Here is a 26642-nt window from a genome sequence, read left to right as displayed (position 1 = left end):
GAAGGGATGGGGCGGGGGAGGAGTATAACAAAAGCGCATGGGAATGTAGCGGAAAGACTGCTGGTTTTAGAATCAGAAGACCTGGGTGCCAGTCCCAAGGTCCAAGTTAGCTCTCGGCCTCAAGATCCTAAAGACAAAGAAAAAAAAGGAGGAAAAAAGAATAAAGAGAAAGGAAAAAAGATAAAAGGAAAAGAAAAAAAACAAAAGGAGGAAAAAGTAAAAAGAAAAGAAAATGGGGCAGCTAGGTGGCACAGTGGATAGAGCCCCGGCCCTGGAGTCAGGAGGACCTGAGTTCAAATCTGGCCTCAGACACATAACACTTACTAGCTGTGTGACCCTGGGCAAGTCACTTAACCCCATTGCCTAGACAAAAAGGAAAAAAATAGAAAACAAAAGGAGGAAAAAAGAGTAAGATGCAGCTAAGGAAGGAAAAGGGAAGAGCATTATGAGGAGATCTCTCTTATTGCCATCTCTTTAAAGGTCGTTTCAAAGCCCAGATTCCTGTTTAGTAATGCTAACATTTTAACTGCTCACTTTAAATGAGAAAATTAGCTTTTCTTTGTCAGGGAAGGGGTAGGAGTTAATTGCAGCAGCTGGGTGCTGTGAGCCAGGTTGTCTCCTACTGTTTAATGATCATAGCAGGTCACAGGTTTAGGGCTGGAAGGGACCTGCATTTCACCACTGATTTGGGGCCACCCAGTTTTCTGTTTCTTTGGCTGGTTGCAGCAGAGCTAGGAAAAATTCTGCAATTCTGCCTAGTATGAGTGATGGGGAAGTGTGTGTGTGTGTGTGTGTGTGTGTGTGTGTGTGTGTGTGTGTGTGTTGACGTGTGTTGACATGTGTTAGTGCCCCCAAATCTCATGAGACGGTGGTGTGCTGGTTTTGATGAATGCTGAGGCAGCAGAGTAATTGATTACACTCTAAGATGTGCTCGTCTTTTTCTTAGTAAGACTTCAGACTTAGTAAGAGCTAAAGCAGAATTGAAAGTCCTCGAGAATATAGTCTTTTTCATATTTAAGAAGTCTTTCTACTCTTCTCCTCCCCCTCCCTACTCCCCCCACATTGTTACCTCTAGAGTGATGTTCCAGTAGACCTCCTTGATGTGGATAAGAATTCAGCTGTGGTGAGTTTTAGCAACTCTGACTTGGAGGTGAGTAAAGGCAGAATGTGAAGCATTCTGGCTTCATTTTTATCTTCCTGCTGGAGGCTTTCTAGATGAAGGCTTTTCAGTGCTGCTGATATTCGGTGAGCTGTCTGACTTTTTGAAAGGCAGGGCTTGTGGTGAAGCCAGAATGGCTTTGAGTTTGGTTAAAGAGATTTCCCACGTTTCTGGCACTGCATAGGGTGGGCCCTCTAGCCACCAGGCCTGCTGCTCCTTGTGACTGCTGAGCCGGAGCCAAAGGCCAGTGGGAGCCAGTGAATTTGTTTTTGTGGATTAGTTTCCTGTGATTAATATTACTCATTCCCTTTATACTCAGGTGTAAATGCTGAGAAGAAAGAATACCAAAATGTCCCTATTTTCATTTATTAGGGGATTTTATTTTAGGAAAAATAACAGATATATAATTTTTGTCTTAAAAAGTTTGAATTTTGGTTATTCATAAATCATGAAATGTTTTTTGCTTGTGCAATGGATAGAGTATTAGACTTGGAGGTAGCAAGAGCTAAGTTCAAATCTGGCCTCAGACACTTTATCTGTGTGATCCTGGGCAAGTCACTTAAGCTGTCTCAGCCTCAGTTCCCTCATCTGTAAAATCATTATAATTATAGCATCCACCTATAGAATTGTTGTGAGAATCTAAGGAGATAATAGATGGAAACAACTTAGATATATAAACCTGAGAGAGAGAGATGAATTCACGTTGTCCTAGTTAATGTCAGAAGAATTTAAATTGTTCTAGGTTGTTCGTGTGACTTGTTTAAAGTAATTCAGTACAAATAAATCACATTTATGGAAAATTAGGTCAGAAATCATATCTTCTGTAATTGCTAATTACTGTTCTAAAAGTAAAAGAAATGGTCATTGTTGCTCATGGCGTTATTGTAACCAGTATGCTTTTAGGATCAATGTCCTCTTAGTGAATTGTTTTCTGTAATATTGATTCATCCTTCTCATCAGCTATGAATTCCTCGCAGGCCAATGAGAACTTCCTCCTGGCCACTTATCGGTGCCAAGCAAACACGACGAGGCTGGAGCTCAAGGTAAAGTGCTAGAAAGCTGCTGCCTGGGTTTATTCCTTGAGAATACTGCCGGCTGCCACACTTCGTATCTGAGTCTCTTATCTCTGTGCTGACTTTTGCTTCGGATCACGGTCTTGGAAGCATTGGTGAACTGCATTTAAAATCAGATGCCTTGATCTTTTTCATTTCCATACACTTAGCCCTCACCTAAACTCCTCCCTGAAAAGGTAGTAGTTGTTTGTAACCTCATCTAAAGTGTTGACTTTTTATGTTAGAGGAGATCTTTTCAAGCTTTCTTTTTGCAATTTAATGAGAGTCATGTTGAATATCATTTTCATAAAACCTTAGCTCAAAACTTATTTCCCTGGTTTTATTTGTAAGCTCATCCTAAATTAGTAAAATGATGGTCCTTCTTAATGAAGAGTTAATATACTTGTGTCAAACCTAACAGCCAAAGAATTATAATCCTTTATTTTTTCAATTTTTAATTTTCAGTCTTAGAGTTTAAAAGTCTTGACATGGAATTTATTAGTTTACCTAAGTCTATTTTTCTCATGAAGTGTTAAGTGATGTAGTTTACAATTCACTAATAAGTAACTTTTGCTTCCCTCCCCACCTTGGTTTAGAGAGAAATAAATCCTTGTGGGTCAGGATTGCTCATTTCTTTACAGTCACATTTGGAGTATATTATCACACCAGCGGAAAGTGCGGAGCTAATTTGGGGTGGCTTGAAGCATTTCGATGCTGTTGTCTTCAGAGATTCTTTAGTCAGGGCATGCTGCTAAGTCAGTTAAGTCAGGGTCTCTTATTGATGGTGAAGTGGAAAGCTGAAAAGTCAGGTGAGCTGGGCCAGGTCCTGGCCCTGCCTTGATCTGGAATCCTGGCCTTGCTTGGTGGGCCTCAGCTTTTCCAATCTGTACAATGGAGGGAAGTGTTTTTTCAGTGCACAGGTAGGGGAATCTTCCATTTAAATTGTTTCCCCCTCCTATAAACAGATGTTTTTTCTCTCTGTCTTCTTCCTCAAGTTAGTTGTTTGTTTGTTTGTTTTTTGGCATGGAGAGGAGGTTGTACAAGTACATAGCAATACAAGTGTACTGAGTCGTAACTGAGTGTACATTATTGGGCAGTTAGGTGTTTCAAGTAAGTGAATATTGTTTCCAGTAACTGAAGCTTACGTCTATTGCCAAAGCTTTAAAAAATGTTCACTTTTCAAAAGGCAGGGCCATGTAGTATAGTAAGAAGAAAGCTAGTCTTGGAGCCTTGAGACCTGGGTTTGAATTCTGCTTCTGAAACTTATTAGTTGTGTGAACATAAACCTTAGTTTCTTTATTTCTCAAATGGAGTTAATATCTGTTGTTCCCACTTGCTAGGGCTCTTTTGAGGGTCAAATGGGGGAAAAACATGTATGAAGAACTTTGAAAAACTCAAGTGCTATTTAAATATGCCCTCTTTCCCCTTTGGTTCCGACCTGTGAATTTATCAGTCCAGGAGTACTCACAGTAAGGAAACTCCCTTCCCCAGTGCAGATTGGCCTGTAAATTTATTGGTCTAGGAGCACTCATGGTGAGGAAAGTTCCTTCCCCAGTGCAGATCGGCATCACCTCAGCAGCTGAGAATGTGAGACAGGTGCTCCATGCAAGGAGACGTGCCTAGCTTCTTACAGCTGAGATGTTCCAAAGACCCAGATCGTCTTCTGTCAAAGATGGTTTGGTTCAGTGTGCTTCTCAGGCTTTCCCATCTCCTATCTGGTTATTCATAGAAATTTTTCTGGACTTCTGTGGAACACATTTCTTATCAATGAGTGAATGTTGACCAAGCACCTGCCATGTGCTAGGCCCTGGCTAGGGTGAGAGCCTTTAGATTTATTTGGCATTGGAGGGGCAAGTACGGGGCTGGTAAAAACTGGGAATATGGAGCGTTCGTGATGCCTCAGGGGCTATTTTTCTTTTTTTTTTAAAATTTCTTTTTTCTTTTTTCTTTATTTTATTAATTTATTTTGATTTATCAATAATCACTTCCATAAGCTTTCGAGTTTAAAATTTTTCTCCCCCTTCCTCCCCCCACCCTCCCCAAGACGGTGCACAATCTGATACAGGCTATACATTTACATTCCTATTAAACCTATTTTCACATGAGTGATGTTGTAAGTAAAAATTAAAACCAATAGGAGGAACCATCAGAAAGAGGAAACAAAACTCAACAGAAGAGAAAAAAAAACCCAGCAATTCGACTTCCATAGTTCTTTCTTTGGATGTGGACAGCATTTTCCGTCACGAGGCCTCTGGAGATGTCTTAGATCCTTGTATTGCTGGGAGGGGTTCAGTTTATCAATATTAGTCATTGCACAACATGGCTGTTATTGTGTTGGAGGTTATTTTTCAAACCACCTTCAAGGCGGGATTAATCCGTCCTACTGCCCTGGCTTCCGTCAGGACTCAGTTCAGATCCCACCTTCTGCAAGAGGCCTTTCCCCAGCTGCCTGGGGCCCAAAGGCTCCCCTCTGAGATGAGCTCCCATCCATCCCCTGGATATCTTCTTTGTACCGAATTATTGGCGTGTTGTCTCTCCTTGTAGCCTGTGAGTGCCTCGAGAACAGGGGCTGTCCTTTGCCTTTCTTTGTATCCCCGGTACTTAGCGCAGTGCCTGGCCACAGTAAGTGCCTAGTAAAGGCTTGTGACAGGTAGAATGAAAATCTTTTGGCCTGAATTTAGTTTCTTTATTATAGCTTAGTCATTTTATAAAAATCACCCATTTAATGGAATACTCATTTTTCCTTCTGGCTACATACTTGGTATTGCACATACAAAGAATGAGGTTTTGCATTCTTGCTTATTTGCAATAAGGATTTTCTTCAGATTTCCCCCTCTCTTCTCTTTGTACTGACTCAGATTCGATCAATTGAAGGTCAGTATGGCACGCTGCAAGCATATGTAACTCCGAGAATTCAGCCCAAGACCTGTCAGGTTCGTCAGTATCAGATCAAGCCACTTTCGCTGCATCAGAGAACTCACTTCATTGATCACGACAGGTGAGACAAGGGCGAACACTTTGATTTGACTGTTCACGGGATTTGAGGCCATTTGTTTTTGTCGCTTAACCGTTCTTGAAGCTCTGTGCAGGTTTCTCCTTGGGGGTGTAAGTGTGTTTAACCTCTTAGGTTTTGTTTAAGGTGATTGGGCTCATTGGTGAGAGCTTTCGCTTTCCCCTAGCAGGCTCCTGAGGTGATTGCTAGCTGCTCCTTATCTTCCCACCTGAGTCCCCTTTGTATCCAGTCGTGACTCTGAAACAACTGCTACCCTCAGAAGAGATCATGTGGGGCACCATCAGCACTGCTCCCAAATGAACAAGATTGTAGGGCATGGGATACTATTAGCAGGATTTCCATTTTCCTTTTTCACCCTCCTGAGGGACTGTAGGCAAACTGCTTGGCTAGTATGGCCCTTATTGGTACCCAGTTTCCACATGCAGCTTTTGGAGCCGTTCCATTCCCCCCTGCAGCCTCAGCCCCAGGGACTTTTTCTTCATTATTCCATGGCTGCTGAATTGGAAGGCTGTCCAGCCCACCCCGTACCTGAACAAGGAATGCTTCTACAAATATCCCACAAGCAGTCGCCCAGCTTTGACTTGGAACCCTTTAATGACAGAGAGCTCACTGGTTTCCAAAGAGGCCCCTTGTACTTTTGAAAACGTTTCAGCTCGTACCCCTGATCCAAAGTCCTATCCTCTGGGGCTGCTGAGCTGGGACAAGTCGGATTAAGGACGATTTCTGGTTGGGAAGGTTGTTCAACCTGGAGAGATAACCTTCCTGAGTGAGAGCTGTTCCCTTGGAAGGCCGGCGAGGGGCTCTCGGGACCCCCCACTTGGCTCCCTTGCAAGCCTGTGCTTCCATGACCTTCCATTTGCCGATGTGTTATTCAGTCCGTGTGAAAGTAAGCTGTTAATGTAGCTGCTGAGTCGGTTCGGTTGGGTCCGACTCTTCGTGCCCTGAAGGAATCTGTAATTTTTGCCGAACAGGACGTTGGACACGTTGTCTTTATCTAAATCTGTCCAACAAAATGGGATTGTATTTGCTAACCATTGGAAGGAAGCTGACTACCAAGTAGCAGCAGGCAGCCTTCCCTTCAGGGCCAGCGAGGTGACGAGGTAGGCAGAGCGCCAGGCCTCGAGTTCAAATGCGCTCTCAGGCACTTACTGGCTGTGTGACGCTGGACAAGTCACTTCACCCTGTTGGCCTCGGTTTCCTCATCTGTAAAATGAGCTGGAGAAGGAAAGGGCAAACCACTGCAGTGTCTTTGCCAAGGAAACCCCACATGGGGTCGTGGAGAGTTGCATGTGACTGACCGGCTTGCCTGAATCAGCCCCGCTTGACAAATGTCTGTAGACACCTATTGTGCACCTTACTCTGCTGGACTCAGGCAACCCCCAGACAGCTCAGAAGGGGTGTGGTTCCTGCTGGGGTGGGCGGAGGACAGAGGAACACCCAGAACTCCAATGCACTCAGAAGCCCAAGGGAAGGTAGGCAATGCCATGGTGCACAGTGCGGGCCTCGAGTCAGGCAGAGCCGAGGTCCAGTGTTGCCTCTGATGCGTTCTAGTCCTGGGACTCGGGCGAGACGCTGTCTGCCTCAGTTTTCTCAGCTGTAAAATGGGGATAACAATAGCCCCTACCTCCCAGAGTTATTGTGAGGATCGCATGAGACAATACCGTACACTGGCACGGTGCCTGGCCTGTGGAAGGCGCTGAATAAATTCTGGTTTCCTTGTTCAGACTGCGTGAGATCCCTGGAGGAAAAGTCACAGTGTCCTAGAATTAAGCCTGGAGGGGACCTGAGGGGCTCCCCAGCCCACTAGGCAATGCTGCAATCAGGGCCGGCCTCCTGGAGGAGGCTGCATTTGAGTTGGCAGTAAATAATGTTGATGAAGAGTGAAGAACTGAGTTGTCGCTGAGGGGACGGACAGCATTTACAAGATGGGCAGAGAAGGAGGGAGATGGCCATTCCAGACACAGCATGAGCAAAGGCCTAGAGAAGGGAAAGTGCCAAGTTTGGCTAGTGTGTAAAATGTGTAGAACATGGCACCAGAGGGCAAGATCCCTCCTTCTCCTCCTCACCAGCCTTTATGTGATGCCTGAAGGTTTTCAGAGCACTTAACATTTGTTATCAAGTAGGTACCATGATTATGCCTCATTTCAAAGAGGAGGAAACTGAGAGTGCGAGAGGGGATGTGGTCCCTCGGCTGGACCCCTCAGCTGATCAGTGTCTGTCTCTAGGCCCAGACCTCTCTCTACGTCCCCCATACATTGGGTGGACACCAAGAAGCCCCAGTGCCTTTTAGCAGTGACTCAGCTGAGACAATGGAGTGCTTCATGGGGAAGATTTTTCTGGTAGGAACAGGAAGAATGGATGAGAAGGGGAAGAGAATCATGGCAGGGAGATTGGGTGGGAGGGCTTGGGCCAGAGTCCAGCTGGGGCGGGGGAACATGGTGAGGAGAGAGAGGGAGCAACCTATTGGAGGGGGGAGGCTGCATCTGGGGGGAGAATGGTCAGGATTGGAGAACTGATTGGGTCCGAGGGGCATGGGAAAGTTCTTAGGCCTGTACCAGGGCACCCAGGAGGGCTCTTTGCGCCTCGGGGAAGCCTCTCAGAGCCCAAGCTGAGGTTCCGAATACCAGAGATTGAGTGGGGCCATTGCCAGAAGTAGTCCGTCAAGGCAGGCATTGAGCAATTCTAGGGAGGATGGCAACAAATCTGATTTTTGGCATTGCTTGGTGGGACCCCCAGGTAGAGATGGTGCTATAGGCGGCTGGAAATTGTGTTCAGTCCTAAGACCAAATAATAGCGTGCTTGTCGAATTGAATTGAAATGTAAGTGACTGACGGGAAGAAAAGGAAATGGCTCATTGGCGGCCTCGGCCCATGTGAGAGGAATTCTATGACTCCCTCTTCCGTCATTTCCACGGTCAGATGCTGCTTCCTCACAACGGCTCTTGTAATGATTTGGGTTTCTCTTCTTAAACCGCAGACCCATGAACACGTTGACCCTGACTGGCCAGTTCAGTTTTGCCGAAGTTCACTCCTGGGTTGTGTTTTGCCTGCCTGAGGTTCCAGAGAAAGCTCCAGCAGGAGAGTGTGTGACTTTCTATTTTCAAAATACGTTCCTAGATACACAGCTAGAAAGTACTTACAGGTAAAGAGATGTCCATGGGCTTGTTTGAAAGCACATCCTTTGCCTTGAGTGGGTGAATGTTTGTTGAGGATTTGCTGTGTTCCAGACAGTACTGAGGCTGAAATACAAAGGCAAGAGACGGCCCCTCCCCTTAAGTAGCTTACATCCTGATGGGGGACCCTAGTGGGGGAGTGGTGGTCAGGGTGGGGTCATTACTGGGGAAGGAGATTGGCGGGGCTCATGCTGGAACTGTTGGCGTTGATTTGATCTTCCTTCTTTAACTATTAGGAGGGAATAGGGAAGGAGAGAGAAGAGGGCTAGGAGGTTATCTGGGCTGTGGAGGAGATGGTCTGAGTGAACCTGGGAAAGCCTCCTGGAAGAAGTAACTGAGATGGGCCTTGAAGGATTTCCACTGGCCAAGGTTGAAAGAGGGGGTGCATCCAGGCCCAGGGGACAGCCTGGGCAAATGCAGGAAGAGAATCCCAGAGATCTCCTAGTCTAACTCTTCTCTGTGGAAGACGAGTTGCTTGTAGAGGAGATCCACTCCCCTTCAAGTGATCTGTTCTGTGAATGAATGAATGAATGAATGAGAAGCTTTGATTAAGTGCCCCATATGAGGCCAAGCTCTGGGGATGCTAAAACCAAAGCAAAGACAGTCCTGCCCTCAAGGAGCTTAAGTTCATTCTAATGAGAGACGTGGGAAGGCAGCTGGAGTGTGGAATGTTTCTGAATGAGTTCTGGATCACTTGGAGAAGCCCTCATTGTTCAGTTTAGGTGGGGACAAGTGGAGCTGAGGGTGGAAAAGGAGGTTTTGGAGGGTCTTAAAAGCCAGACTCAGATGTTCTTATTTCATCCTGTAGGCAGGGAGGGAGCCCCCAAAGCTTTCTCAGTGGGGATGTGGTGTTCCCAGACTATCATGTGAAGGCTGGTTTGGAAAAGGGGGAGACTGTAGGCACTGGCTGAGGCCACAGAGACCAAAGAGGAGACTGTTTCACTGGTTCCTGTAAAACATTACAAAGGAAGTGTTAGTACTTATCCCATTTTGTAGGTAGAGAAACTGAGATACAGAAGGACAAGTACATTCCTGCCCTTACACAGTCAAGAAGTGTGTATCGCCCATTTGGGGGGCATGGGGCATTATGCTCTGATATACTCGGGATAACAGTGAAGTGACTGTGTTCCAGAGCCCAGGAGGCAGTCTGGGGCTCGGTAGTGCTCTGTCCTGGAGCCCCGAGTCTTTGTTCACGTGTATAGGTAATCAGAGTAGCCTTCGTTACAAAATCTTTACTGCTGCAAACAGATGAGTGCTTGACACTGAAAATAGATGTGAAGTGTGCATTTTAGATGTCTCTCCTAAGACAGCCCGAATCTGCTGACTCCTCAGAGTTGTTTTTTAAAGGGTGGGGGGAGTGTAATCGTGGTGTTCCCAAAGAAGGCAGAGAGCACTTAAGGGGGGCAGCAGGCAGAAGCTCGGAAGGGGATACAGCAGACAGCTTTGGAACTGAGCTGAATCTGCCTTCTTCCAAACCAAGCTGAGTGTCACAGAGACGCACGATCTCATATACAGTGCATCTGTTTTGTCCTCTGTGTATGCAAAGGTTTATATGTCTGTCACCTTTATAATAAGAAGAAATAAAATTTTGGAAAAAAGGGCCACAAGTAGCCACAGAGGGCTTTTTGGCAGCTGAATAACCTGGCACAAAATAGTCCTTAAGGAAGATGACTGTGCTAGGCTGAATGGATTTGAGAGGAGAGAGCCTGGAGATGGATGGGTTAGCTAGGAGGCCATCTTAATCCAGTGTGAGGGGATAATGTCATAAAGGCTGAGACATGGGGGTGGAGGTAAGAATGGATTGGAAGGGATGGGTGAACATAATCATTTCAAAAAAGGGAGAATCAAGAGAATTTTTGACAGAAGAAAAAAGATGCCATGTGGGTCTGGTGGGGGTAGCTGATGAATTGGAATTCAGTTTTAGAAAAGCTGAGCTGTGAGCTGACAGCAGAAAATCTTGGGGGCTGCTGGAGGTGTGAGACTGAAGTGCAGATGAAAGGAGAGGACAGGAGATGGCACTTGAGGTGTCGTCACTGTGACAGCTGTGGCCTTAAGCAGAGTCATGGCTAAGAAGCAGCAGCTCAGATCCCCAGAGGTAAGGGAGGAGGCCTGCCATTCCTGAAGGAGGGAGCAAATGCAGTGTTTCCTGAGAACGTTCAGTTCTAGACTTTCCATGAAGAGGAAACGTTTTTAATGTAGTGTATGGGCTGGTCAGCAGTTATCTTAAGATGAAAGTAGCCCTCCTCAGGAAAGGTAAAAGGTTGTTAGCCACTTCCACGTGGACGCAAGTGACAGGCCCAGAAGGAACCTCGAAAGCACTGCCAAGGATGGGGACATCTTGCCCGAGGCGTCAGTGACCACCGAGATGTAGCTTGTGGTTTCCTCAATGCCATCCCCTGAGTACAGGACATACAGAAGACCCAAAGTTACATAAATGAGTAGCTGGCTAAGAAGGCGGTGTCTGGGAATAGGATCTGGGTTTCTGGATCCATGCTACATTGTTAGATTGACAGATCGCTGGCCACAGATGGAGTGCACCTCACAGAGGCTGGTGACAACATTTTTGTGAGGTACTCTACGATGAAAAGGGCTTTGAAGAGGAGAGAAGAAAAAGACTGCGTAGGTGTGTGTATATGCATACACACTTCATTGTCTATGGTACCTTTTAGGAAAATGTCGTTTCCTTGATTATCTCTTTTAGTTAGGTCTGCTTTTGTTTTTGCTTTTTCTGAGACCGTGATTGCTACTTCTGCCTTTTTTGTTTTTTACTTCAGCTGAAGCATAATAGATTCTGCTGCAGTCTCTTAACTTTACATCGATGTGTATCTTTCTGTTTCATGTATGTTTCTTATAAACCACATATTGTTGGATTCTGGTTTCTGATTTATTCTGCCCTCTTCTGTTTGATGGGTGAGTTCATCCCATTCACTTTGCTAGCTATGATGACGAACTGTGTATCACCCTCCATCATATTTTACCTTGTCCCCTCCTCAAGAGTCTATTTTGCTTTTGACCACTGCTTCCTTTAATCTACTCTCCCTCTTATTCCCTTCCTCTTTCTCTTAGTCCTTTTCCCTCCTACTTTTCTGTTGGATAAGATGAATTTCTGCACCCAACTGTGTGTTCATGTTTATTCTTCCCTCCTCAAACTAATTTGGATGAAAATGACGTTGGAGTGTTGTTTCCCCCTCCCCACCCCCCTCAGCCCCTCCATTGTATAAACTCTTTCATTCCCCGTTTAGATGAGGTAATGCTTCCCTTGAGTCCTGTGTTTGGATGTCAGATTTTATATTCAGTTCTGCTCTTTTCATCAGGAGTGCTTGAAAATCCTCCATTTCATTAAATATACTTTTTTTTTCCCCACTGGAGGATTATGCTGTGTTACTGGACAGGTTGTTCTTGGATGAAATCCTAGCTGCCTTTGCCTTTCACAGCCTTTGTTCCTTTGTGGTAGTACAAACAACATCCAAAAGCTGTGATATCTCAGGTCGTCGGGACTGCGGCTTCTTGGTACTTGAATTCTTACTCCCTGGCTGCTTGCGGTATATTTTCTCTCACCTGGAAGCTCTGGATTTTGTCTATGATGTTCCTGGGAGTTTTCATCTTGGGTTTTTTTTTTTTCAGGATGTGACTAGTAGATTTTTTTCTCCTTAAAGTCTTGCCCCCTGGTTCTGAGAGATCTGGACAGTTTTAAGATTTTTTTCCCCCCAAGGTTATTGAGGTTAAGTGACTTGCCCAGGGTCACACAGCTACTGAGGTCAGATTTGAACTCAGGTCCTCCTGACTCCAGGGCTGGTGCTCCCTATTCCCTGCACCACCTAGCTGCTCCTCATTTGAAGATTTCTTAACATAGATTGTATAGTCTCTTTTTTTAAATATTGGCATTTAAATAGTCCAATTTAAGCATTTTTTTCTTCTTCACCTGTTTTCCAGGTTAGTTGTTTTTGCTATGAGATAACTTACATTTTCTTTTCTTTTTCAGTCTTTTCACTTTGTAGAAACATTCCTTGTTGCCTTACGGAAGCGTTGGGTTCTGTTCGGTCCACTCCAGTTTTCGGGGGGTTTGTTGCCTCTTGTGCCAAGCTGTTAATTCCCTTTTCTAATTTTATCTTCCTTGGCTCTCGTTTCCTTCATGGTTTTTGCCTCTAGTGCTCTCACTTTGTTTATTACAGCATGTTTGCCTCTTTTTCTTAAACTCTTGCTTCATCTCTTCTAGGAATTCTAGTTGAGTTTGGGTCCAGGTTGCGTTTTGCTCTGGGGCTTTGGTTCATGCTTTGGAGTTTTTCTCTTCTTCTGCATTTGTGCCTTGAGCATCCCTGCCACCATCATAGCTCGTTATGGTGGGATTTTCTTTTCTTGTTTGCTCATTCTTCTGGTCTCCTTCCTGGCACGGGATCTGATGTTTGGGCCGAGCTCTGCTATACTTCTGGAGGAGATATCTGGGCTAGTTCTCTCGAGGCTTTCTTGGGATACTGAGCATTGTTTTGTCCTGGGCTCTCAGGAGCAGCTCAGGTTAGGGACCTATAAGTCTCTAGTGCTCCCATAGTGGTCTGATTCTGCCCCCTGGTTGGAGCTCTGCAAGTTCCTGACCTGGGTTTGGGTGTGAACAGAGTGGAAGCTGCTGGTGGACTCTGCCCCCATCAGCTGGCGTGGAAGCTCTGCTGGTATCGTTACATGCCCTAGCCATATCCCTGCAGGCTTCCAATTGGGCTAGAAGCTGGACCCGAGAACCTTCTCGGCTCTGTGGGGTCTGAGCCACACCACTCAGCCTAGGGCCTGAGGCCTCTCTCTACCCTGGATCCACCCCATGTGCAGGTTCCTGTCTGTGAACCACCACCTAGAACTGGCTAGCACATGACAAAGCTGCCTGTTGGCAGCTGTTCCTTCATCCCATGGTGCCCTTATATGGGTCTAAGACCCCCTGGTACCCTGACACTCAGTCTCTCCCTGGGCTCCAGAGGGGTTTGCACTCCACAGCTCCTTGCCAGACCTCGTACCCCAGTGTGGCTCCATCTGATGGTCTTACACGTGTGGTTGTCCGTTCACCAAATATTTATTTAGCACCCACTGTCTAGGGTATTGAGTGAGGTCCCTTGGGGATACCAACATGGAAAAGATCCTGTTATCACCTTTCTAGAAAGTGTGGGGACCAAGGGGCACTCAGAGAATTCCCCTGGAAGAGAGACTGCACAGACACCCAGCAAGAGAAGTTCTCTCCACAGTTCCACCGTTGGGAGAGAGCTCCTTTGGCTCCATAGAGAAATGAGAGAAGGCCAGAGGGGGAGAGGAGGTAGCATTTGAAGGCTGGGCAATGACTGGAAGGAAGGAGTTTGGATGAAGGGCATTGAAGGCAGAGAGAACATTCTGAGGGAAGGAAGTGAGGGGAAGGTGGGTCCTAGAATGTGGTCCAGATTGGCCAGGGCATCGGGCATGGAGGGGAGTATTGGGACAGACAGCTAGAAAGGAAGAGCTGTTCTCTAAAGAGTTTGAAATGTATTCGGTAGGCGTTTGGGAGCCATTGAAGGTCTTTTAAGTAAAGGAGAAACCTGGTTGTGAGTCCCAGTTCTGACATTATTAGATATTTAACTCTGAGTAAGTAATTTATCTCTCTGAGCTTCAGTTTCTTCATCTACATATGTATATATATATATATATATATATATATATATATATATGTACACACACATATATGTATATATATATATTGAGCTAGAAGAGACTCCAGAGGTTAGATAGTCCAGTCTTTCATTTTTATTTTATTTTACTTACATTTAATTTTTATTTTACTTTTTCTCAGTTACATGTAAACAAAACTTTTTTTAATTTAAAAAGATTTTAAAAAATAATTTAGTTTTAGTTTTCAACATTCACTTCCATAAGATTTTGAGTTTTAAATTTTCTCCCTCTTCCCCCCAAGACAGTGTGCAATCTGATACAGGCTCTACTGATATATTCATATTGAGCCTATTTTCCCATTAGTCATGATGTAAAGAATAATTAGAACTAATGGGAGGAGCCATGAGAGTGAAGCAATAAAACAAAGCAACAGAGAAGAGGAGAGCAAATGGTATGCTTCCATCTGCATTCAAACTCCATCGTTCTTTCTCTGGATGTGGATAGCATTTCCATCATGAGTCTTTTGGAGATGTCTTAGATCCTTACATTGCTGAGAAGGGCTAAATCTATCAAAGTTAGTCATTGCACAACATGGCTGTTACCGGCTACAACGTTCTCCTGGTTCTGCTCACTTCACTCAGCATCAGTCCGTACAGGTCTTTCCAGGTTTTTCTGAAGTCTGCCTACCCATCATTTCTTATAGCACAATAGTATTCCATTACATTTATATACCACAGCTTGTTCAGCCATTCCCCAGTGGATGGGCATCCCCTCAATTTCCAATTCTTTGCCACCACACAAAGAGTTGCTATATGTATTTTTGTGCGTGTAGGTCCTTTCCCCATTTGTATCTCTTTGGGATACAGCCCTAGAAGTGCTATTGCTGGGTCTAAGGGTATGCACATTTTTATAGTCCCTTGGGCCTGGTTCCAAATTGCTCTCCAGAATAGTTGGATCATTTCACAACTCCACCAACAATGCATTAGTGTTGCAGTTTTCCCACATTTTCTTCCAACATTGATCATTTTCCTGTTTTGTCATGTTGGCCAATCTGATAGGTGTGATGTGGTATCTCAGAATTGTTTTGATTTGCATTGCTCTAATCAATAGTGATTTAGAGCATTTTTTCATATGGCTATAGATGGCTTTAATTTCTTCATCTGAGAACTACCTGTTCACATCCTTTGACCATTTATCAGTTGGGGAATGACTTGTATTCTTATAAATTTGACTTAATTCTCTGTATGTTTTAGAAATGAGGCCCTTATCAGAGAGACTGGTTATAAAAATTCTTTCCCAATTTTCTGCCTTCCTTCTAATCTTGGTTGCATTGGCTTTGTTTGTGCAAACCCTTTTTAATTTGATATAATCAAAACTACCCATTTTATGTCCTGCAGTGCTCTCTATTTCTTGTTTGGTCTTAAATTCTTCCCTTGTTTGTAGATCTGACAGATAAGCTATTTCATGCTCCCTTAGTTTGCATTATGATATCACCCTTTGCACCTGAATCACGTACCCATTTTGATCTTATCTTGGCATGGGGTATGAGATGTTGGTCTATGCTTGGTTGTTGCCAAACTGCTTTCCAGTTTTCCCAGCAGTTTTGTCAAACAGTGAGTTCTTGTGTTGGGTTACTAGACCGCTACGATCATTCACTCCTGTCTGTTGTGTGCCTAATCTATCCCACTGATGTACCACTCTGCTTCTTAGCCAGTCCCAGATTGTTTTGGTGATTACCGCTTTGTAATATAGTCTGAGGTCTGATTACTGCCGGGCCGTTTTCCTTCACCGTCTACAAAATTCTTGTGAGGACACACGTCTTGCCTTCTCCATGGGGTTGTTTTGAGGGAAGCACTTTGTGAGCTTTAATTTGCCACATGATGATGATGATGATGATGTGCCATGATCAGAACTGGGCTTTAGGAAGATTCGAGATGAGAATGTACTAAGGATGGATTGGAAGGTGGAAAAGACAATAGAAGGGGAGATCATTTAGGAGGCTCCTGCAGTAGTCCAAGTAAGAAAAAAAAGAAGGATTTAGAGGTAGGTAGGGGCAGTGGGGATGAGATCAAGACGTATTCTAGGGATAGCATCAATAGAACTTGTCAGCTGCCTTGGAAGAGGAATTAATGATGATCCTGGTGTTCCAAGCCTGGGTGACAGAAGGATGGTAATGCCATGGAGGGGCTAGCAAAAAAGAAGTGAGGAGAAGTGGTTTTCTTTTAAAGGAGGAAGAATGAAAGAATTTCTTTGGGATGTGGTGAATTTGAGCTGCTCTTGTTGCTGCCAGCAATGAGTTGGAAATGTGGGCCTGGACATGTGGATTTGAGACCTGTGTCCGTGGAAGGGATTGTGAAAGAGTGTGAAGAGCTAAGAACAGAGACTTGTGGGATGCCTCCATTTAGGGAGGAGGTTGAAGGTAGAAGAGCCAGCAAAGGACACAGAGCAGAGTGGCTAGAGGGCTACAGTGACAGTGACCTTGAAGGTCTGCAGTGCTGTGCAGTGGGTAGTGCTGAGATTGTGATCCCTTTTGTAGAGATGGAATTTTATAGCTTCAGAGGAAACTGAGGCTCGCAGAGATTGTGATTTACCCAGAGACATACAGCTGTGAGGTAGCAGTACTGGACTCAGACCAAGATTTTCTGTTAAAACCAGGAGAAAGAGGAAACAGACCTTATGTCTGAACATTTATAGAAGCTCTTTTCTCTGTAGCAAAGAAGTGGAAATACAGGGAATGCCCATCTTATAGGGAATGGCTAAACAAATTGTAGCAGATGAAAGTAACGTAATATTATTGTGCCATAAGAAATAGTGAAAGGGATGGTGTTAGAGAAAACTAGGAAGACTTGTGTGAACTGATTCACAGTGAAGAGAACCAAACTAGGAGAATAATGACGTCGTTTAAAAAAACCATGTTGAGAAATTTACAACCTCTTCGTTCTGCAGCGCCTCGCCACGATTCCAGAGGACTGACGATGAACCGTGCCACTCACATCCTGACACTGAATGCAGAATGACTCACACAGCTTTGGACATGGGTTCTCTGTAGATTTGTTTTGCTCGACTATGCTTGTTACAAGCATTTTTTTGTCCTTTTCGGTTGAGAGGAAAGGGAAGCTAGTTATAGTGCTGCTAAACCAGAAGAAAAGAAGGTCACTGAAGCATTTTTTAAAATGCATTGATGAGAAATGAAGGAAGTCCAGAAGGAAGCAGACAGAATAGAATGGCTTTCAAAGGAACATGCTGAATTCATTATATAATTTTTAAAAATGCAGACTATGCAGAAGTTCATGGTTTCGTATATAATCCCTTTTTATGTTCCATTTTATATATAGAAATACTGATTTGGGGGGTATTTGGGTTTGAAATTTTAAAAAGTACTTTATAAAAACTCACTGTCACATCTGTATATCCAGACTACCTTTTGGCATGTGAATGTTCACACGCACACACACACACACACACACACACTCCTCTTTAGAATCATTGACAGCAAGGCAGGAGTATGGTGGAAGAAGGTGCCCTTAGCAGCATCTAATACAGCAGACAAGTTATGGGGGGGTGAGGACTGAGAAAAGGCGATTAGCTTTGTTGCAGAGGTTGTCATTCGTAAGCTTTGAAAGGGCACTTTCAGTAGAGTGATGAGGGCAAATACTGTTCACTCCCCAAACCTGAGAATTGGAAGTAACCTCGGGGGGCCATCTAGTCTGCCTGGGACCTGCCCAAGAATCTTGCCTACAGCATCCCTGGCAAGGGGCCCTCCCCCCTTCTTCCAGTGAAGTTGGGTGGTGAAGGGAAGAGAAGAGAGGGTGGCCTGGGGGAAGTGGTGGTGGTGGTGGGGCATGGAAACTCGATTGCATTTGTAGAAGCAGAGGGTAGAAGAGCCACTGACCTGGAAGAGGCTGAAGGTGGTAGAAGGAAGGAGGACAACTGATGAAAGACCTTGAGTAGAACTTGAGATTAGAGGGCACATTTGGAGATTAGCCATGAAAAGGACCCCCACCCCCACCCCCTTCTGGGACAGGAAGGAACAGAGGGTAAGAGAAGACAGCATTTCAGGTGAATGAATGAATGAATGAATGAATGAATGAATGAAGCATTTCCTGGGCTCAGTGCTGGGGATACCAATGGAAGGGCAAGCCCGCTCCTGTTCTCCAGGAGCTCTCATCCTGATGGGGGAGACAACGCACAGGGGAGCTTTCAGTGGCAGGTCCGATGAAAAGGTTTCATTCATTGTCATTTCCATTGGAAAAAGTGATAGCAAGTTCTGGTGTTGAACCATTGGCAGAACGTTCCTTGGGTCTCCAGGAGCTGTGACTGCAGCCCCTGCAGGGGCAGTGGCCAGGCCCAGGAGCTGCTCCCTTGGGTTCAGGGTGTGAGGGGTCGTGGGGATAGTCACAGGGGTGATGGTGGCAACTGCTGCCTCCTGTCTGTCCTCCAGGGGGCCATGCTGCCATGCCCGCCCTGAGAGTGGCCATTGGCTGGCAATGAGGTAGAGGATTCTCCTTAAGAGTAAAACATGAGATGGGGAGGTAGGCTTGTCTGCAGAGAGGATGGGGATTGGGCAGGAGGACAACATTGTGCTGGGGGGAAACGAGATGGATGAAGGCTTGTGAGTGGCACTGAGTGCCCAGAGCAGGCCAGACCACATTACTCAGTAGTGGGGCCAGTCGCCCTGCCTTCACGGCTACCAGGTCTGTGGGATTTGCCTCAGGCTTGGATTGTCGGGGTCTATAGAGTGGGGAGGGCTGGACCTCACCAGAGGGTGCAGCCTATGGGGATGATGTGGAGAGGGCAGGGTTCCGAGGCCTTGCTCTTGGGTCTTGGTTGGGTAGGAAGGCAGGCAAGTCCAGAAGGAAGCTAATGGGCCAGGAGAGTAGGGAAGCGTCAGAGCATGGTCAGTGACACTGAGGGAGTGGGATGGGGGAAGGAGAGGGAAGTGTGTAATGATACAAGTGAGGCCATGTGGGTAGGCAGGACTGTGAGCCAGGGGCTTTCTCCTGGCTAGGTGCCAGACACTGGGAGAGGGGAGAGGACAGCTTTGTGTGTGGTCCTGTGGACCTTGAGAGAAGGGGCCATTGAGAGATGGGGGGAGGGGAGGGGAGGAATCCATAACACTCTGGCCCTGCCTTTGAATGAGGAGTGGCCCCAGTGCAGATCCCGCCTCACACACTCACCTCCCTGGCCAAGTCACTTCATCTTTCTGAGCCAGTTTTCTCATCTGTAAAATGGGGCTAAGCATAGCACCTTCCTCCCAGGGCGGTTGTGAGGATCAGGGAAGGTAATAGCTATAAAGTGCTTTGCAAAGTTTAAAGTGTTACATGAATGCTATCTGTTATTGCCATCATTATCATTATTTTTATCATTATCAGTGTGAATGTAGGAGGGGGACAGAGACAGAGACAGAGAAGAGATGGGGGGATGGGGCAGGAGGAACAGCTACCCAGGAGAGAAACTTAGGGGATTGCTATGAGACTGAAGCCTGGCTTCTCTGTTTCTCTGTCTTGTTCAGCGTGCCCTGCTCCAGACATCCGGCTTCTCTGTTTCTCTGTCTTGTTCAGCGTGCCCTGCTCTAGACACCCGGCTTCTCTGTTTGTCTGTCTTGTTCAGCACGGCCTGCTCTAGACACCTTGGCTGCTGCTAGGGTTGCGTTTTCCCTTGGGTTTGGTCCTTTGAACCTCCCCACTGCTCTCCCCAGCCTCCAGACCTCTCCCTTCCGCCTCCGCACCACCTCCCCCCACCCCCATCTTTCACAGATGAGCGCTAGCCTAGCCTCCACCAGCTTCTGGAAGGGATGCAGCCCCGCTCTTGTGGCCCCTACGATGGGAGCTCAAAGACCTCAAGATTTACCAGTACAAGGATCTGAGCTAAGCTAGCAGGGCTGCATGTTTGTAGTTCTGCAAAGAATTTACCATATAGTGTTAGTTTTATATGATTCATGTCAGTAAATTCTAAAATCAAATTGGATTTGAACTCTAGGCTTCAGACAAAAAGGATTTGTGGACTGGTCCATATTCTCCTAATGTTCTTTCAAAATATTAATTTTTTAGAAAAGGAGAAGGAATCTTTAAATCGGACAACATTTCTACAATATCCATCCTAAAAGATGTACTTTCTAAAGAAGCCACAAAAAGAAAAATAAATCTCAACATAGCCTATGGTAAAAAAAAAAATTCAATTAAAAAAATTGTGTAATAGTGTATTATTAAAGCCACCTTACCAACTAGCATCTATGTCTTCTCTTTCTTAGAGATCAATGAAGTATCTGTGAATCACACATTAAAGCTGATCCACCCGAAACTGGAATACCAGCTACTGTTGGCCAAGAAGGTGCAATTAATTGATGCTTTAAAAGTAAGCCCAGTTTTCAGATTCACTTAACACTGTGAAGCCATTTTCCATAATATTTATTATGGAAATTTTCTGATTTTACCCAAAGAATAACATCCATTTTTTCATTTGGGACATTTTGCAAAAAAATGAAATTTTGGGGCAGCTAAGTGGTGCAGTAGATAGAGCACCGGCCCTGAAGTCAAGAGGGCCTGAGTTCAAATCCGGCCTCAGACACATAACACTCACTAGCTGTGTGACCCCGGGCAAGTCACTTAACCCCAATTGCCTCTCATAAAAAAAAAAAAAAGGCAATGTTATATTGTACCGTAGTTGCCGAGATTATCACTGGAATAGGAAAGAAAAGATTTCAACTCTGGCTCATTTTTCAGCAGACCTAAAGAAACCCTTTTGTCAGTCTTAGAAATGTTTTATGGATCCAGTTTTGTTATCCTGAATTGTTACCATGCTGTAAGTCTAGAGTTGAACCATGGGTCAGAGGAATGTGGTGCAGTGAATAGCAAGCTGGCTTTGGAACCAGAGGGGCCTGGCTTCGGCTCCTGCCTCTGACCCATCCTGGTTGTATGACCCTGACCTCACCCAGAGAAGGGATTCCCTGGTCCAGGGACATCTCAGCTTTAGCCTGTGCCCTGATCCCTCGCAGGAGACCAGGGGAAAGCTTGCCAGCTCTGGAGATCCTGAGCCTGGGTGGCAGGATGTGGTCGGAGAATGACCTGATTCCAGGCCTGCAGCTCCTCCAAGCAGACCATGCAAGGCCTTTGGGCCCTGGTTTCCATAGCTTTAAAATGGAGAGTCCAAACGCGATGGTTTTGCAGGCGCCGTCCAGCTCTGATGATCAGTGGTGCTGTGACATTGTGGCCTTGGCTAATTTAAGGGGTGGAAAGTGGGAGCCAAGAAAGCAGAAGAATGGCTTGGGTTTGAGGTGAGGGGAGGAGGCTGGGAGGGCAAGGAGAGCTTGTCTTTGCTTAATTTTATAGCTTTGATAAAGGGAAGGCCATCCACAGTAGTTATTTGGTAGACCAATTTACCATGGACTGGGAAACACTGGACAAAAGGATGTAGTCAGGATGTCAAGTTTGGTGGATAAATAAATGCCAGACATGTAAAAATTTGCCCTACTCTATGGTCTGGAAATAGCCTTCCCGAGGCTTATTTGTCTGCTGCTTCACTAGGGAACTTCACTGGGGGGGTGGGCCAGGGCGGAAGGGCCATTCCTGAAAATTCCCTTCAAGCTCCTTGGATTTGTGGACTAGCCCGAGACTTTGTCTTATCCCAATAAGGAACTGCAGCTGCACGAAGGAAATGCCGACTTTCTGATCCCGGAATATCGCTGTATTCTAGAAGAGGCCGACCGTCTGCAGGAAGAGTACAAGAGACAGCCCGCGCACCTGGAAAGGCTCTACGGTCAGTCAGCCATGCTCTTAGCAGCTGGCACGCTAAGCGGGATGGGTGAAGCTGGCCCCCAGCATGACAAATCTAAGCTGCCAGGACGTCCTGGTGCCCTGCCAGTCTTTAGGGAAGGCAGCTCTGTGTGTGTGTGTGTGTGTGTGTGTGTGTGTGTGTGTGTGTGTGTGTGTGTGTGTGCCTTTTGTCCACACCTCTGATTTCTCGGGAGATGAGGAAACTCACCCATGCCCAAAGCCACTGAGAGGTTAGGTGATTTGTCCAGGGTCACACAGCCAAGCTGGGCCCCAGGTAGTGCCAGGACCCAGGTTATCCCAACTTGAGCTGCTCTATTAGGGACTGTGTCTCCTGTTCTCGGACTGCTTACTCACTCTGATACAAAAACCAGTCATAAGAGAGACCTCTGGGCATCCTTCCCTGGTGTGTATTGTTTGTAAAACCTTAATGAGCCCAAGAAAACACTAGGGATTCCCAGGCGTTTTATTTACTCTCTTACAATGCAGTTTACATCCTGCAACTGTAAACACCTTAATTTAGGTGTCTTGGTGAGCAAATGTTTGAACTCTTAGAGTTTTTACTCTTTCAGGCGTCTCCCAGTTCCAGTGTGACTTAACCGTTAGGGCCCCAGGCACTGAGAGAGGGAGGGAGGGTTGGAGGAGGCACATAGCCCCTGGTCTTCCCTGCCAGGCCTAGCACTCAACCCCTTACCATACAGCATAAGGTTGGCACTTTTAAATTTGAAATTTTAAAGATCACTTCCTGTTTATTCTGGATTCCTAGGTTACATGTTTTCCATGTTTGGATTTCCCCTGTATTCCGATAGTTGGCTCACATGGCAAGGCGGCCTTTTTGAGTAATTAGTTCCCACTTCACTTTGCCTTCTGGGAGAGGATTTCAGCTGCGCTCAGAAACATTTTGTCCAAGGGAGGGTGTTTGTTTGTTTGAAGTGATCTCTGTGCAAAGAGAGACAATTACGTGCCTCAGAGCTAGCCTCAGAGCCAGGAAGACCTGGGTGCCAGTCCTGCTGTGGGACCCTGGGCAGGTCACTTAAGTCTTCAGTGCTGGGGGCTCCTCTCTGACTAGGCCTCGCATTGGAGAGAGGGTTTCCTCACCTGGGAGTTACCTATGCCAGTGAAATCACACAGTCCCTCCTATCCCTGAGTAAAGCAGGTCATGTGGCTGCACGGTGATGAGCAGGTCTGAGGAGGGCGTGTCGGTGCTGGCGGCCTGCAGACGGTGACTGGGACCTAGCCCGCACTTAACTTAATGAGCGCTTCTTTGTATCTCCTTCACGGGCATCGGCAGGGGCTGCCTCTGGCCCTTGTGAAGATGGGCTGCCTTGATGCTGAAGACAGCCGGAGGGGGTGGGTGGCCCCTTATCTTGTGGTATCTACATGCAGCCACAAACCTGACCAAATCAAGCTGGAAAGCAGGGTTTTTGATGGAATGGTTACAGATCTGGTGAAGGTCTGGGCTTGGCTACATGGTGGCAAAATGACTCGTCAATTCCAGTTTTAAAAAAATTAGCCAGACTAGTTATTAGTGTTGTATAAACAAAACAACCATTTAATTGCCTGTCTCTGTCCCTTACTGAAGTAGTTGTAAGAGTGAATTAGACCCTGAAACTCTGATATCCTGGAACCGGGGGGCTCCTCTGTATGGGCTGAGCAGCTGTGGTGGTGGGGGCAGATGCAGCTCAGCCGAGGGGTCCGTGGAAGCTGGGGGTGGAGGTGGGTCACAGCAGCCTGAGTAGGCCAGGGAGAAGTTGGGAACAGGAGGCAGCAGCAGCTGTCAGAGAGGCCCAGGGGCATACGGCCTGTCCGAGCAGTTGCAGGGAGATCCTGGGCCCGGGGCCAGGCCAGGCCCAGACAGCTGGTGGGAGGTAAGAAGAAATAAGCATTTAGTAAGGCCCTGCCGTGTGCCAGGCACTGGGCAAGCCAAGCCAGAAGCAGAGCAGGCCCTACCGTCCAGGACTCGATGTCTCACCTGGGGAAGACTGGGGAGACAGTGTGCACAGGTGTGGGTATGAGATGACTGGATGGCCCCAGCCCTGGGGAGATCAGAGAAGGGCTCAGGGGCAGCTGGGGAAGCCAGGTGAGGATGCTGAGGGTGGCACTGCAGACATCCTCACTGTCAGGTCTGAAGGCCTTTCTTCAGTCCCCCTTGGACAGGCTGTCCCTCTCTTCTCTCCTAGCTTTCCTCCTTCCTGTCTCCATGTCCCCAGCTTGTGTGCTCTAACCATGGGCCCCGACAGGCCTCCTTCCTGAGCCCTCTTCCATTTCACATGGTCATCTCACCAGCTCCATGGAGTCAGTTAGCATTTCTATGCTGATGATTCTCAGATCCGCTTATCCAGCCCCACCCTCTCTGCTCATCTCTTGGAGCTCACCTCCAGCTGCCTGTTGGATGCCTTGAAGTGAATGTCCAGGAGACATCTTAAACTGAGCTTTTTCTGTTCCCTGGCCTCCCTTCTTCCTGCTGCTCCTACTTCTTCCTTCTCTTATTTTGGGGGGCACCCCCATCCTTCAGGTCACCCAGGCTCACAACCTCCATGTCATCCTCCGTTCCTCAGTCCTTCGTGCCCTGTGTTCAATCCGCTGGCGTGGCCATTCGACCTTGCAGCTCCCTTCCTGTTTGTCCCCTTCTCTCCTCTGATGCTGCTGTCCCCCTGGGGCAGGCCCTCCTTAGTTCACCTCTGGACTATTTTGGGGGCCTTCTAGTGGGGGGGTCTGTTTACCTCAAGTCTCCTCCATTCATCCACCAATGCGCTTCCTAAAATGCAGCTGTGACCACGCCACTCTCTGTGCTTGGGAAATTCCCGTGGCCTCCCTGTCAATCCTCTTTTGTGATTGAATATGAAATTTTTAGAGACCACTGTCCTAGAAGTTGGGTTCCTTATAATTTATGTGTATATATATATATATATATATATATATATATATATATATATAATGTAAATATATATTTATATAAATATAATGTAAATACATATGTTTATATATATATTTATTTATTTTTGGCTAGGCAGCGGGGTTAAGTGACTTACCCAGGGTCACACAGCTAGTGTTATATGTCTGAGGCTGGATTTGAACTCAGGTCCTCCTGAATCCAGGGCCGGTGCTTTATCCACTGTCCCACCTAGCTGCCCCAATACTTAATATTTTTAAGAACAGTGACTGACCCTTTTGTGATTTCAGTGATGAAATCACAAGTCTGGACAAAAAAAAAAAGGGAGGGGAGAAAGACCCTAAAAAAGGCCTCTGTAAGTGGCTCTCTGTGTTCAAAGGGTCATGAAAGCTGATGGCTGAAAACAGGCATTTCTTTTTCAGGTATGATCACCGACCTCTTCATTGATAAGTTCAAGTTCAAAGGCACCAATGTGAAGACCAGAGTTCCTCTTCTGCTGGAGATTCTGGACAGTTATGACCACAATGCCCTGGTTGCTTTCTTTGATGCCGCTTAAAACCGTCTGTGAAAGGGTATTTTTGAGTATATCCCCAATTAGATTTGTGACATTTTTACACCATTCAGACTCCATCTCAAATGTATCATTTGGATGTTGTCCTGACATTTTTCAAGAAAGTGTATTTTTTGTTAGATGATTCCTTAAAAAAATGAATTTTTTAAAAATTTTCAGCCTAAAAGAAAAGGTAGTTTTAAGAGTTATAGAGATGACTTAGTGATATCAGCTTCCTTGAATATTGATATCTGGGAAGTAATAACATTCCAGTATGATGGGAGAATTGGTTCTATGGTTTAAAACATGCTTTCACATGTCTTCCCGTTTGATCCTTCCCACATTCCCAGAAAGTACAATAGAGAACTATTATTCTCACTTTACAATGAGAGAACGGACTCGGGCACCATGAGAGCAAGAGATTTAGCGTCATGGGAACACACGTTTAGAGTCGGCAAGAGCCTTCAGATCACTGACCCTTTTACAGATGATGAAACTGAGGCCAACGTGATTGGCTCCAGGTCACCTAGCTAGTAAGTGTCTGGGCTGGACTGGACCTCTGCTTTCCTGACCGCTCATCTCTGTAGTTCTCCAGTCCGTCAGACCCACCGTGCTCTCTTGGGATAGGTAATGCTCTCGGTCCGCCCGTTACTGTTTTAGGAATGGGGCTGGTTATGCTCCATGATAAAGCCAGCGGGGTCTTCTGGCTCATTATCTGTGGGTCTGACGGCCCCCCGGGAGAGAGGCGGCACCCTGTGTAGACTGTGGCCGTGGAGAACCACGATTGACCCTGTGCCTCGGCTCAGAGCCCTGTGGTACCTGGGGGATGCTGCAAAGGTGGGGGAGGGAGGGAGGGAATCTCTGCCAGGGTTTTGAGTCTTTGAGGAAAGGACGCAGACACTCTCCACTACATTATTTTCCTTTTCAATGAACATGATTGTATTTAAGTTTACAGGGAATCAATAAAAAGGTCAGTCTCGTTAAACAAATGGTGGTTTCCCAGGATGGGGTTTCCGTGCGTTTGTGTGCACACTGCGAGCATGCTTTAAACGCGGAGTACCTGGAGCTGGCCGCCGTCTTTGTCCTGTTCGCTCGTCTTAAATTTGAAAACGGCATTCGAGACCTTCGGTCTGCTGGGCTGGGGCGTCGGCTGGACCGAGTCCTGGCAGGTCGCGAGGGTGCTGAGGTCACGTGGCCAGGGTGTAGCTGTCCCCACACGTCCCGGCTGTCACGGGCGGAGCTGGGGAGCAGGGGGGCGGGCTGTGCCCAATCTGCACGGTGATGCTCGCTCTCCGCCCCGGCCTGGCTGCTGTGGGAGCGGAGCAGGGTTAGTGCTGGGCTCTGGCGGGCAGCCTAGGCCAGGCCGGGGACTGGGGAGATGGTTCGTGATCGGGGCACTCTTGCCACGTGTTTGTCCA

General features: G+C 46.4%; 1 protein-coding gene across 6 annotated transcripts in view; it reads left to right on the top strand.

Moving 5' to 3' along the window:
- Nucleotides 1-26213, top strand: part of BBS7 (Bardet-Biedl syndrome 7) — a 63757-nt gene extending 37544 nt beyond the window's left edge. For 4 of the 6 annotated variants that reach the window (XM_021008332.2, XM_021008330.2, XM_078148396.1 and 1 more), the window contains 8 exons: nt 1076-1150; nt 2137-2202; nt 5070-5209; nt 8201-8365; nt 20063-20172; nt 20263-20366; nt 21644-21767; nt 25097-26213. In XM_021008332.2, the coding sequence (XP_020863991.1) occupies nt 1076-1150; nt 2137-2202; nt 5070-5209; nt 8201-8365; nt 20063-20172; nt 20263-20366; nt 21644-21767; nt 25097-25230 (918 nt within the window). In that variant the 3' untranslated portion in view covers nt 25231-26213. The remainder of the gene's footprint in view (nt 1-1075; nt 1151-2136; nt 2203-5069; nt 5210-8200; nt 8366-20062; nt 20173-20262; nt 20367-21643; nt 21768-25096) is intronic. The other 2 variants (XM_021008331.2, XM_021008333.2) reach the window with 2 other exon arrangements.
- Nucleotides 26214-26642: the final 429 nt, after the last annotated feature.

The sequence above is a fragment of the Phascolarctos cinereus genome, unplaced genomic scaffold (assembly GCF_003287225.1).
Source record: "Phascolarctos cinereus isolate Bilbo 61053 unplaced genomic scaffold, phaCin_HiC Scaffold_9;HRSCAF=440, whole genome shotgun sequence".
Classification (NCBI taxonomy): Eukaryota; Metazoa; Chordata; class Mammalia; order Diprotodontia; family Phascolarctidae; genus Phascolarctos; species Phascolarctos cinereus.
This window is presented reverse-complemented; position numbering and strand designations above follow the sequence as displayed.